Below are 13,041 nucleotides of genomic sequence, written 5' to 3'. Positions count from 1 at the left end.
TGACATCATCTTGAAATAGGAATCTCTATAGTTTGCATTTTTTTAGATTTTAGTATTGGTGGGTACAGCCTTATATATCTATTCAATTTTTCCACACAATAGCAATTCTGTTTTTACTCCGAGCCTTTTCATTTGCTCCCTGCAAGCTTATAGCTGAGACATTCTCTTTAAACAGTATAATAAATAAGTTGCAACAGTAAAGCTTTTATGACTACAAAATAAAAAAAAATCCTAACAGTTATGTCTCTAGACATCTGCAAATAATTATTTTCTGGTGAATGAAAGACTAAATCACTGAAAACTCTCTTTCTCAATAAATCCTAGTTTTAACAAAACTTGTTTCCAGCAACTTAAAAACAGTTGAAAATGTTGGCATGTAGGCATGTTTGTTCCTATTGCAGCAAAGCCTCATGGTGTGCTGTGTGGTGAGAGACCTGTCAGAACTGCATTGTTCACTGACATTTCTGCAGACTTGGAGCTCAACTGTTTATTCTGAAAGCAAAATTTAGCAGTCTCATTGCAGGTTCCAATTTTGGCTAAAATATGAAGGTGTTCTTGCTGTCAAATCCACATACAAGAGAACACTGTAGGATGACACTTTTGCACACCTTATCTCAGACAGGGAATTCTGTTGGCAGGCTATAGCTTGTCTTGAAAATTTCTGCAGTAACAGGGGTCAATTTTGAGATAAAATGTATGAAACTGGCCTCCCACCAATCTTTATAAATGCTGCTTTTGGCAACTGACTCAATAGAGTCCATCCAAAACATGTATGATGCTATGAAACAGTTGCTGTATCTCCCTCTGTAGATTTGTCCAATTCAGTGATGGACAAACTCTGTGCATCAGGCATATCTTGAAAGTTTTCTCAATGACTAATAGACTGAATATATTATATGTAAACCAACATGGATCTGCCATTCATATTTATCTGAATAAATATACTCTTATTTATATAAACTAGGTATTTTTTCCCTCTGATTTATGTGACTGGAAAGTATATAACTTCTCCATCCAAGGAAGTCCCTTGATGTATTGCTAACACGCATTGTATTTCATATGAAAAGTTGAAGGTATTTTTATAAAACTGTTCTGTACAGAATGTAACATTTTATTCAGCAGTACACCCACAATTCGATGATTCGTGCATCTCTGAAGCTCTTGAAATATATTTATGAACTTTAGATTCAGAACCATTCAACTCTTAATTGAGACAGATTTGACAACTCCTGTTGAATTGTTTCAGAGGTATTATAAAGCTTTGCTGCAAAGGGCTGAACCGCAGAGAAATAAAAGAGCTTTTGTCAAATCAAATATGCAGATGACAATTGGTACAGTCATTGAATATAGAAAATTCCAGCTTCACAGTTTCTATAATTGCAAAAATGCTTGAAGTGATAGAGAGGTTTTACTTTGCTAACTTGATGCCTCTGCTAATTAGGGACACTATTGAGCTGTGTAACAGCCCTTGTGCTGGGAGCCAAGGAAAATCACCAGAGGCATTAAAACAATGTAGAGCAGGGAGGGCAGAATGTGATACTGCCTCCCACACTAAACACAACTAAGCAACACAAAGAGGACACCCTTCTACCTACCTGCCTACAACAAATCAACATGAGTGAATGGTGTTAGAGTGGTAATAAAGAACTCTGTCAGTGCCTAGCATATAATTTGCATAGTCAGTGGGGATTCACTGATTATCTTCAATAGGGAGACATTTTAATAATAAGCTACATGATGCCTGAATGCACATCATCTCATGCCTATCTGGATCATCTGCTATTTTATTACTCAGTGATTTCTTAGTAGCAAAAATATTTCTCCACGTCCATCTGGATTTTGAAAGGTGTATCATGTGTAATTGTGCACTTGGACAACATTAGCACAACATACACCTTTTCACTTACTGTCCCACATGGCATTGTAATTCTAGTGCCAACCTGCTGTCAATAAAAATTGTAATTTGGCTTTGAATGCCAAAACAGAGGATTTCCTTGAAGACTCTGAGATTCAGAGTTTGTTCACAGCCTCTTCAAGCAGTGACAACAGATGGTACACAGGTTCTTTCAAACAGGTTACTGTAGTGCTGCTTAGGAAATACGATTCACAAACTGATTTCCAGGTCTGGTAAGGCACTGAGAACATGACTGAAGAATAGCAAGCATGGTGCTGCTACCCTGGGCTGTGTGAATGTAGAGGGCCTGGTGTCAAAAATGACATGAGTTTTTTGGCCCAAAACCCAAAATCTTTCTGATGAAGGCTTCAGAGCCACAGAATTAAAAACTGAGGTTTTGGCTGAGTGGGAAGCAGGCAGACAGGCATCTGGATAAGCTCTGGATCATCACCATCACTGCAATTTTCTGGTGCCTGCTGCTGAGTACATATGTTAAAAAGAGCATGAATTCAAAAGCTAACTGCTTGCCAAAGTAGATACTTGGATGGGGACCCTGCTGTGCATCCATGTCACTGGCAATTCTAAGAAAGAACCTCCACAACACAACTGGACTGACCCTTCCTTTTTTCTGTCTGCAAATACAATTCCTACTGCAACAGTTCAAAGAAAATCAACACACTATTTTATATATGCTGCTTTTTAAATCCATTAAATATTAGGCATAAAAAAATAAACATGTAAAATGTTGTAAGCCTACAACTCCAAGTGAAATGCCAACAGGGCTGTAGCAACATACTGCAATACAGTAAACCCAGTAGGAATCACAACATTTAAGTGGCCTTAAAATTAAAGTCCTTAGAGTAAATCCAATTATCTCAACAGGCTTTAGAAAAACGGTTTTGTTCCCAAGACCAGTTTCATGCACTCCTGCCCTCTGTGAATTCGAACATAAATACAGTGTTTCAAATCTTTTTTTTAGCCTCCAGATTCTTAAGTTTCTTCTGATAAGGGACACAGATTCCTTGGTACTATATAGTGGAGCTTACTGGCAGTATATCTGCTTTTTTAGCTATCCTTTGCAGCCTTCTCAGAAATAATCTCAGAAGTGTCTGCAGATCAGAGTCCGAAGGCATTAGTCAGCACTCCTGACAGAGAAGGAACTCTCAGAAGCAATAACAGCAATACCCATGTGTGATTTGCTTTCAGATGACGAGAATGAGGCCTGATACACAGCAGGGAAAAGAGAACAGATGAACTTGTGATAAGAGCTGACAGAAGAAATCAAAATAACAACACATTACCTTGCTCTTGTTTGATCCTCTCTCTTTCTGCATAGCCAGCAGCAAGCATGTTAATTCTGTTGAGCCATCTGAAATAATATTAAAAAAAACGTGATACCGATCCAGCCTCTTAATTTTTATATGCTTTTCTAGCAAAAACAAAGCTAGAAGCATCTGAAGGAGATTAAGGACAATGTTATTTTTCATATCAGACAGCTGTTCTCTTTGATACTCTTATTCAGGGAGTATCCAAAGATCTATGATTTTGCTGTTGAACAAACTGTTTTCACAGCAAGGATTTTATTTCAAATGGAAAACCATGTATGATGTCAAACATCTGTAAAATAAAGGATTTAGAGATAATCAAAGAGCTGTTAAGTCTGCTGCTCACAGATATGCCATCACACAAATACTCCTGCTGTTCTGATTTCTTAAGAATAAATACCACTTTTCAGAGATTTAAGCAATATTTTAAGGCCTGAATTGGCAACTTAGCAGAGGAACAGAGCAGAAAACAGCAGTAAAAAGAACAGGTTCACTCCCAAACAGAAATTGTGGTTTAATTATGCCATTATGTTTCAGAGCTTACCTACAGTGCCGTGTACAAAGAGAAGGAGGCATATCAGAATTCACTTTTGTGTTTGTGTCAGAGAAATGCAGGGAGAAAGATAGTTGCTTCAATGCAATTCACATCTAAGGCTTTAATCCCAATTTAGCTTCGAAAAAGTGCTTCCATAAACTGCACAAATTAAAAAAAACAACCCCAAACAAAACTATACAAAAAACCCCAGCACCCAAACGCAAAAAAAAAAAAAAAAAAAAAAAACCAACCCCAAAAAAAACCAAAAAAAACCCAATCCAAAAAGCAAATGAGCTGTTGCTGCTCTCTTCTAGTAGGGCTGTCATTGCCATGCACACACTGAAGTGTCTGTAGCAGGGCAGTTTCAACCTGCGCTCTTCCCCCATGGGGCTCTCAGTGTACTCATTAGCCAAATGCTTACACTGAATCAGGTCCTTCATCAGTGAGGCTTTAAATCACCATGGCAATCTCCCGTGTTGTCCATTCCATGGTAAACCTGGAATTACTTGCTCCAGTCATCCCATAGTCAGAATTTGACAGGCCTGGTTTGCCAACCTACTGGCTTGCAATTTAACTGCTAGGGTATACAGAAAGACAACTCCAGTCAGGTTTGGGCTTTCTTCAGGAATGGGAAACCACTGTTTCAGAAACCTGTGCCTGGTGGGTTTTGTTTGCATACTGCATGCACAGAATCAGGATGTTTGTCTTAGCAGAGGACAGACCTTTGTAATGCCTCCTGCATGCCTGTCTTCAAGACATTGCAGTGCAGGGCAAGCATTAAATCATAAAATACAGCTGCTTTCCTAGAAATTAACTCCTGTCATCATGGAGTCAGAGAACTATAGAATGCTTTAGGTTGGAAGAACCTTAACAATCTTGTAGTTACAAATCCTCCGGGCATGGGCAGGGACACTTTCCACTGACTGCCACTCTCTTTGCACAAACAGTGACCACATTTTAGATCTGTAAACCATATTAATGATCCATAAATCATTGTACATTGGGAAGAAAGCTAGGGATTTGCTCCTAAAGTGATTGCAGAATACTTCATGTTGCCACACAATCAAAATTTCTGCCAGAAGAATAGGGAAGCTGAGGAGGACACTTAGAATTTGAGTTGTAATTACTAGGAAGTGGCATACAGTCATAAAAACAAGCAGCACACAGTAACAGAAATCCAACAAACTTCCTCTCAGACAATGACATTACACCTTCAAAGCCAAAAGATTATCTACTACAAAGCCATATTTTAGGCTCACATTCTTGATATGTGAAGACCTCCTTTGGGGAATAAAAGGTCAGCTGAGCCAGCTCTGCTATCTCAAATCAGAGGCACAGAGGCAGGGACCTCACCCAAAGCACCCCAGCCCCGTGCTGCAGAGGGACCAACAAAGGTCACAGACTTGTCTGTGCCCAAAGGATAAAGCAGCAAAAGATGACAAGCATCTGCTCTGTCAAATGGCATGGCAGACACTGGGGATGGTGCTTTGCTTGCCTCTCACCTGTTCAGGATTTCACATTCCAAGTTCAACCCCCGGTTTACCACCCTCACCTGCACTGCCAACAGGGAACAGCCACCTAAGATCCCTACTGGGTAGGGCTGCTGACCACAAAGCATTAGACAATTGAGTTATAAGGGTTCTCCTGTCCTTCATTCTGTCCTAAACATGAGATACCATTTTCTGCTAAGTTTGCTTATTATTGAGGTAACCAATTAAATTAATGAACACTCAACTGACAGTCAATTGATGCTGCTTACAGAGATGACAGTTTACTGTTTCCAGAAAAGCATTATTTCCTGAAAAATAAAATCTAATGAGAGCTCAGGAAATGTGTAGCATTCTCTCACTCTTGAGAGAGACAGCAGACTGAATTCACCTTTAATGAATTTCTGCAGGTCACGATCTGTGCTGAGGTTTGGACTATGACCTGCAGTGCCTATGGGGTGAACCAGAAGGTTGTTGTAACCACTGATGTAGTTGTACATTGTGAACAACCACAGCTTTGGAGTAATTTGCCAGTCTGGAAACTAAAGGAATGGTATTGACTTATTCTGCATATTTTCTGATGTGTGGCTGCTAAAGTGTCCTAAGGTAGGGTTAGGGAATTAGTATTATTTTTATAAAGCATGGCCAGAGTTCTGGTTTGTTCAGGTTAGAATTGTATGAGAAATCCAACACACTGGACTTGTATCAAAGAGGAAACATATAGATCTCCTGCAGAATGGAAGAGGAGTAATACACGCCTGGGTTACAATGCACTGGGGACAAAAGTTCCAATCATACAGCTACACAAATGTTTCTTAATATGCATATTAATACATACAAAGCCCTAGGCCATGGGAAGATTTCTATCTTTCTTCCCTTCAGTGTGTATGTCCTGGTAGGCACTGTAACATTTGGAGGTCAAGAGGCCAAGAAAATATTGCTTTTTTAAAGCAATTGCAGCTTCAATTTTCTTGTGAGAATTCTAAGATCTGTTTTCTAGATATGACAATAAATACAGTGTCACTGCTAACTGCAGCAGTCATTCAGGTTTCCTTTTTTTTTCTTTTTAAGAACAGCACATTCATTTCTTGTCAGTATTTAATTAAAACAGTTTTATGACACATAGAACAGGATTAAAACCCCCTGACTTTCTGAAGAGCTGCAATTTCTGTAAGGAAGGATGCACAATATTCTCACAGACTAGTAGGAAACATTTCTCTATCTTATCTCACATTCAGGTAGTTGCAATACTTTTAGTCAAAGCAAGGTGTCAAATTCTCCTTAATCATAAACCTCAAGGCTACAGGATGAACTTGCTGTATGGGAATTTGGATACCTTAGAGTGTCTCTGAATACCTGAATGGAATTTAACCAGAGTGAAGAGAATAACAATTAATTTCCAAGCAACATGCTTCCATGACCATGCATTTACACTAGAAAAAAGGACTTTGCATCTATAAAGAATATTCTGTCCTCTTCTCACATGGAAAAAGCATGCTAACATGTAAAAAGAACATTTTACTGGTGTGACCATATGGACTAAAGGGACTTCACATGCCACAGCAACAAAATTCAGTGATTATAGCTCTCCAGACTCCTTACCAGCACCATGGTGTGGCACAGTCATAAAAGTAGTAAGAAAATTTGAATAGTGACAGAATTACCTGATATTAAAATACCCATTTTACATGAGTAGATACACACAAACAAAAACTACATAGCTAGCAAACATTTTTTTTTTAAATATAAATCATTTTATACAAGGGATGAAGGAATTGAACCATTTTGAACTTTCAGTCATTCTATGTATTAGCAGTTTTCTACTGTTGCTTCTTCTGTTTCAAGTATAAACAAAACTGAAATGACTGCCTGATACATACCTAGAATTTATGCCAGAAACTTGACAAAAAAACCCCATAAAATGATCAAAAGAGAATTAATTTAACTTCATAATTTTATTCCATATTCTACTTCATCTAGGCTTCAAAATACTTTTAGACAGGAAGTATTTTATTATCCCTGCATTTGAAAGACTATTTTTCAGTCACTTTTTCCCATCTATTGAGTTAATTGAATATTTGTGAAAGTGAACTAATTTTTCTAAACATTAAACAAAGAAGAAAAATAAAATTCTTTGGTGAGAGTCTGATGGCAACTCAAATATAAGAATTTCAAGTAATTCCACAGACCCTGACAGAGTTTGAATTTACATGTGTATAACTCAGATCCAAACTTTGTCAAGCTCATTCTAAAGGAATTAATAAGCACTAATTTCAAAATATGGCAAAAAGACTGTTTGTGGTGGGAAGATAAAAATATTTTAATTCCTAGGTTTTACACTGCTCTAATATACACTACATAATTTACACTAATATATTTTTAAAATATTGCAGCCCATTTGCTCCTGCTTTCTGATTACTGAAAAAATATATAAATTTCTATCCTTAAAAACAAGGTGCTTTGTCATACTGAGTGAGGACCTGCTGACAAATGATTCAGCTACTGCTGTGTTCAGGATACGTTGAATACAGACCATGCCATTATTCTGTTTGCTGCACAACAAACTGCATTTTGAGCAACTGGTTTGACAGAATTATCAAGGAAAGGCAAGTCTAAAATTTCACAAACAAATAAAAAAGTTTTATGTTTCTAACTGTGAAGAGACTTTTGAAGTGAGCCTCAGTCACGCACAAACTTCTGAAAAAATGTTAACAGACAGCTATTTCTAAAGGAAAGCAGGCACAGTGTAGTATCAGCATGCCTTTCCACCCAAATACTATCAGCAATGAACTGGCAGTATCCTGAAGGTGCTCTGCCAGGTACTTGAATCTAGTCCACACAGGAGGGATTAAACCATGACTACAGGACTTGCTAAGTTTTTTTGATTCAGTTTTATCTCCTTTTTCCTCTGTTCTGAAAACAGCTCTGGTCAGCAAGGATATCAACAGACATTATCTAAGATAGAACAATTCTCAGGTTGCAGTAATAGATTTTTGTTTGTGTCCACTGTCATTTGATGAAAATGGTATATTATTTTGAACAGAATTATGTCAGTTTATATTGTGAAAATAAATGAAATAAACCCCCTAATATTTGAATAAACATGGGATTCATGTTCTAATTTACCATTCAAATGAATTAAGAGGAATTGTGTTTATTTTGTGCTGAAGTCTCAATCATTTTTCTGAAAAATTGCACAACTGGCCAAGAACAGATACAGTAAAAGTCAGTACTCAAAGAACTAAGACTTAAGTCTTGGTCTTTTTGATATGCTGAAATTTTCCCCATCAAATTCAACACAACAAAAATTTCACATCCAAGTTCATGGAAGTGGAGAGAATCTGCAAAATTCATTACTTGTAACCTCCACTCCGTTTTCAAGACTGGCATAAAAAAACAGTGACTGCTTTAAATCTTTCTCCAGTTTCTTACTCCCTTCAGGACAAGAAACAGAAGGACTCCCAGAGGAAGCAACACATTTGGGAGTATGTAAGGAAGCAGAGTTGGACATACCTCACCTTTGCAGGTGCCACACAGCCAAAACCAGAAACCTGGAATTCTGAAATTGTGTTTGGATGTTGTTTCACACATTGCATTATTTTCTTTTTAGAAACATGGAATCACATTTCTATAGATTTCAAATCTTTGTATCAAAAAACAGGTAATTTTTTTGTATTAAATAATTAACATATGAAGCCAGTCAGAAAAAAAATGTTTCTCTGCACCTATTTTCTCAGCAATTAAATTTATCTTTTTAGACTAGTAAGTAATTTATTATACCTGCGCTACGAGTAGCTTCAAGAAGCGTCACATTTAAGGAATGGGTCCTTGAATTTTGCTAGATTTTCTTACCTGTTCATATCATCTAGATGTTCAGCAGCAAAATAAAAACTTTTGATCTTAGGATGGCAGGCTTTGAATGCACTGTAGAGGAAAAACACAATTAAAAAATGTAATGGTACAACTATTTTTTTTTTTTTTTCTGGAAGGTAAGATCATATGGTCAACAAGGAATGAGATGAGTTCATATTTCTGCATGCCCCCAAACACTGTATGAGCATACAACTTTTAGGATTGTGCCAGGTTTCACCAAGTGAAGTGCTCTTCAACTACCCTTCTAAATAATCCTTGATTCATATGTGCATAAATATTTGTTCAACCATCACCTGCAGTGCATTGTATGTGGATAAAGTTCATCAGTTAAGGATATAATTTTATGTATTGGGTAATTTTGCTGATATACGTATAGCTGTCAATTTTTTCTGAACAGAAACTGACTAAACAATTAATTCAATACAACAGTAAAATTCTCAGTCCTTGTGATTTCTCACATCCCAATGACTTTGACATTACCTTTAGCTCTAATGACTGCATTTCAAGCAGGAAATTGTGATGTGCTGATGGACTTCTGAAAAGCTGTCATAAATCAACAGTGTGTTCATGAGGTCATCCTAAGCAATGGGCAATTACATCTCATCTTTCCTTTCCACCAAAGTAATCAACATGACTGGGCTGAGAGAATTACTGCATTTCATACATAATATGAAATAAATTACTAGAATGAATCTTTTAACTATGTTGGATAAAGATTTATGGTGAAGTACCTGAAGACCCAGCAAATGCATTTGAAATAATGAATAATTTACAGTAGAGAAGAATCATTTTGAGAATAATCTGAAGGTGTCTCTTAACAACAAAAAATGTAACAGTCCCAAAGAAAATAAGGAAAACTGCAAACATGATACATGATGAGCATCATCGCCATTTTTCTGAGACATAATGGATCTTATATATATATAAACACATTTTATACATATAGACATACACACATATATATAATGTAATACAATAATTCTCACTCTATAATAAACTGAATCTCAGAAAAATGGTAATGACATTCTTCATGCTTATGCTTGCAATTTTCAGTATACATGTCTGTGTGCACACAGATATACACATATCTGTGTTTTAGAAATCAGGTAAATGAAACTGGTAGCAGGAAAGTTACTGCTAGATTAGGTAACATAACATTGAGACTAAACAGATTCCTCTAACACATGACAGCAAACAGTGTTATGCAAGTCAAAACAGATGTACAGCGACATCTGCTCAGTTTAGAAAGACATCATCAAGTCACTGAGACCTAAAACTGGACTTCTTAAAACTGTTACAGCATCTCTCATCTGGATTCTTAGAGGGCATTTCCCCCTTATCTGCCACCCAAGCAAAGAATCTTAATAACCATATTTTATGTGCTGCTATTCAATAGACACTAAATCAAGTAAAACCAAACCAAACCAATTTAAGCAGGGTGCAATTCTGAAAAATGAGTTGACTTTATGCTGCTGTGCCAACAAAAAAAGAAACAATGAAGCACTTTAGCTATGTGGCCCAAGGACGCAGGACAACAGGCTCAAGCTAATGTTATCTTTTTTTTTTTAAACTCAGTTTTTATCTTCTGCCCTTTGAGACCACCTTGAAGTGTAAAGCTCATCCTAAACAGAGATACAGATCAACTGATACCAGGTTGGTGCTTTCTGTAGAACTGTAGATAGTACAAATCATACCATTTTACATTTGACAATTATGTTTTAGATGAATTTCAGCAATTCCAGTCTTGCTTAAAAAACCGTAGAAATCATTACAAGGCAAGGCAAAAAAATTTTGAACAATGACTCTAAAAATGCCTGTGGGAGCAGGCATCTGTCACATTACTACACATGCTTGAATTTATCTAAATAATAAATGGATATGTGCAATGGCACAAATCTGGATAGCAGCATAAACAGGTGAGAAGAAATGTTCTTTGAGACCTTTAGATCATATATCAAAAATACAACAAATCACTGCCATCCTCTTTTTTTTACTCTGCCCCAGACTGAATAACGTCTCAGCAAACTTCGAGATGATGCTAACTAATTTGGAGTTACATTAAATATTGATGCATGGCCATGAACTTGGGGACTTTCTTATTTGGATGGTCTCTGTATTATGCTTAAAGCTGTTTATTGAGTATAAAGCACACAAAGACTCTCCAACCCTCAACAAACAAATTTTAAAAAATAGCAACCCCAAACAGAAAGGAAAAAAAGGAAAGTAGAACTAGGAAAACAAAGGGACAGAAGCAGCCAAGCAGCCTTCTTGCTCACAATTAATTTTGGTCTAGTCAAGCACTGTGGTTCACGATGAAGTGAAAAAATAGCCTTCTTTGGGCAAGATGGCACTCCAAACAGAAAAAAATAATTTTCTTTTTTCATATGAGCTTATTCTGTGATACAACCTCATGACAATTGTCACTGTAAATGTAAAAAGTCCATTATCTCCCTGTTTTAAGGGAAAACCTTGTCCTTTGTTTGCACTTCATTTATTGTACCATTGCATTATTTTGAAGCATGCTTACTATTTCTTGCGGCATTCACTGGCTCTGTCAATTTTAAATTCAGGTAGACTGATGAATCCTTCTGCTTTTTCATCCTGCAAAGATAGTTCCAGATATTACTGCAGCTGAAGTGTAAGGAAAAAAACCCAGCACGTTGAAAACTTACAAATATTTTTACTTGCCTACTTCTTACAAAAGGAATACTAATGTCTGCTCTGCTCTGGCGAACAGAAGTCACTGGGACTTCTGCTGAAATAGCAAGACAGATCCCTTGGTGAAAAACACAATTTTAAATACCCAGTTTTCTGAAAAACATTCACAGCTGAACCAGCATTTGAAAATATACAAAATGACCAAATGTATTTAGTCAATTAGTTATTGTAATTAGTTAATTTTTTGGGAAAAATGGACTAATTAGTAAGGAGGAATGCAGCCTAGTGGAAGAAACAGAGAAAAAAGCAATTAAAATGGGTGTTGTTTATCATTTTTATGTATCACAGCTAAGAGGCATGATATCTCTTCAGCTACTTTTATCTCTCTACAACATTCAGAATGTATCTGACCTTCCTCCCCTCTCCTCTGAAGATTTTACAGAGTTTATTTTATCAGCTATGCAATCTCCCTTGACTTTTCACAGTTTGAAAGCATTATTTATATTAAGCTACTATTACATCAATAAGACAGACTCAGTTATTTAACTGCTCATAACTTTGCATGCAAAATTAATACAGGATTATAGAAATGAAGCTGGAAAAACCACAAATGTATGTGAAGAAATACACATATTTTCCTAAGAGTTTAAATGGTTATTTACACCACATATGCAGTCCATATGATTATACACCTTCCTAAAAATAAGTAAAAGCACAAATCAGCATATAAAACTGGAGCTGGAGTCATTATGTGGAAGGTACAGGGTTGTAACTAGTTCTGCATTAGCAGGTATTTTAAAATCAAAGACACTGTTTAGAACAATCTTGCTATGTCTTTTTTGAATGGTTGCCTCGAGAAAAAGAGTTTTGGCAAGAACAGTGATTGCTTGTCTGTCCACCTGCCACTGAGGCACCCCCTACCAGCCTTTGACTCTACTGGTGATGACAGACACTGTGCTGAGGGAGCTGAGGTCTCAAAAATAACTTAAACTCAGAAAACCTCAGGGAAACTTGGGATGGGGCAGGAGATGGAGGTGCTGAGAGCACTGCCCTCCACATGGGAAGTATGGCACAGCTCAGAGCTGCTCCTTGGACCTGGTGCTGACCACTCACTGCACTTGTAGGCTTCAATTACCGCTCTGATGAAAACCTTGTAGTAGCCTAAGGAGGGAGAATGGAGAGGAGGGAGTTAGGATTACTGATCTGAAGCTGGGCTCAAGGCACAAATGGAATGAATTTGAGAAAATGGGCTTTGAGAGCTCTGGCCAT

General features: G+C 37.0%; 1 protein-coding gene across 4 annotated transcripts in view; it reads right to left on the bottom strand.

The window, feature by feature from the left end:
- The window catches only part of CNKSR2 (connector enhancer of kinase suppressor of Ras 2), a 205,671-nt gene that overhangs the window by 43,890 nt on the left and 148,740 nt on the right, over positions 1–13,041 (bottom strand). For all 4 annotated transcript variants that reach the window (XM_041472375.1, XM_041472376.1, XM_041472378.1 and 1 more), the window contains 3 exons: positions 11,642–11,715; positions 9,094–9,165; positions 3,196–3,263 (listed from right to left, as the gene is read on the bottom strand). In XM_041472375.1, the coding sequence (XP_041328309.1) occupies positions 3,196–3,263; positions 9,094–9,165; positions 11,642–11,715 (214 nt within the window). The remainder of the gene's footprint in view (positions 1–3,195; positions 3,264–9,093; positions 9,166–11,641; positions 11,716–13,041) is intronic.

This window comes from Pyrgilauda ruficollis, unplaced genomic scaffold (assembly GCF_017590135.1).
Source record: "Pyrgilauda ruficollis isolate IOZ18807 unplaced genomic scaffold, ASM1759013v1 scaffold29, whole genome shotgun sequence".
Classification (NCBI taxonomy): domain Eukaryota; kingdom Metazoa; phylum Chordata; class Aves; order Passeriformes; family Passeridae; genus Pyrgilauda; species Pyrgilauda ruficollis.
Note: the sequence above shows the minus strand (reverse complement) of the source record. Positions and strands in the feature narration are given on the sequence as shown.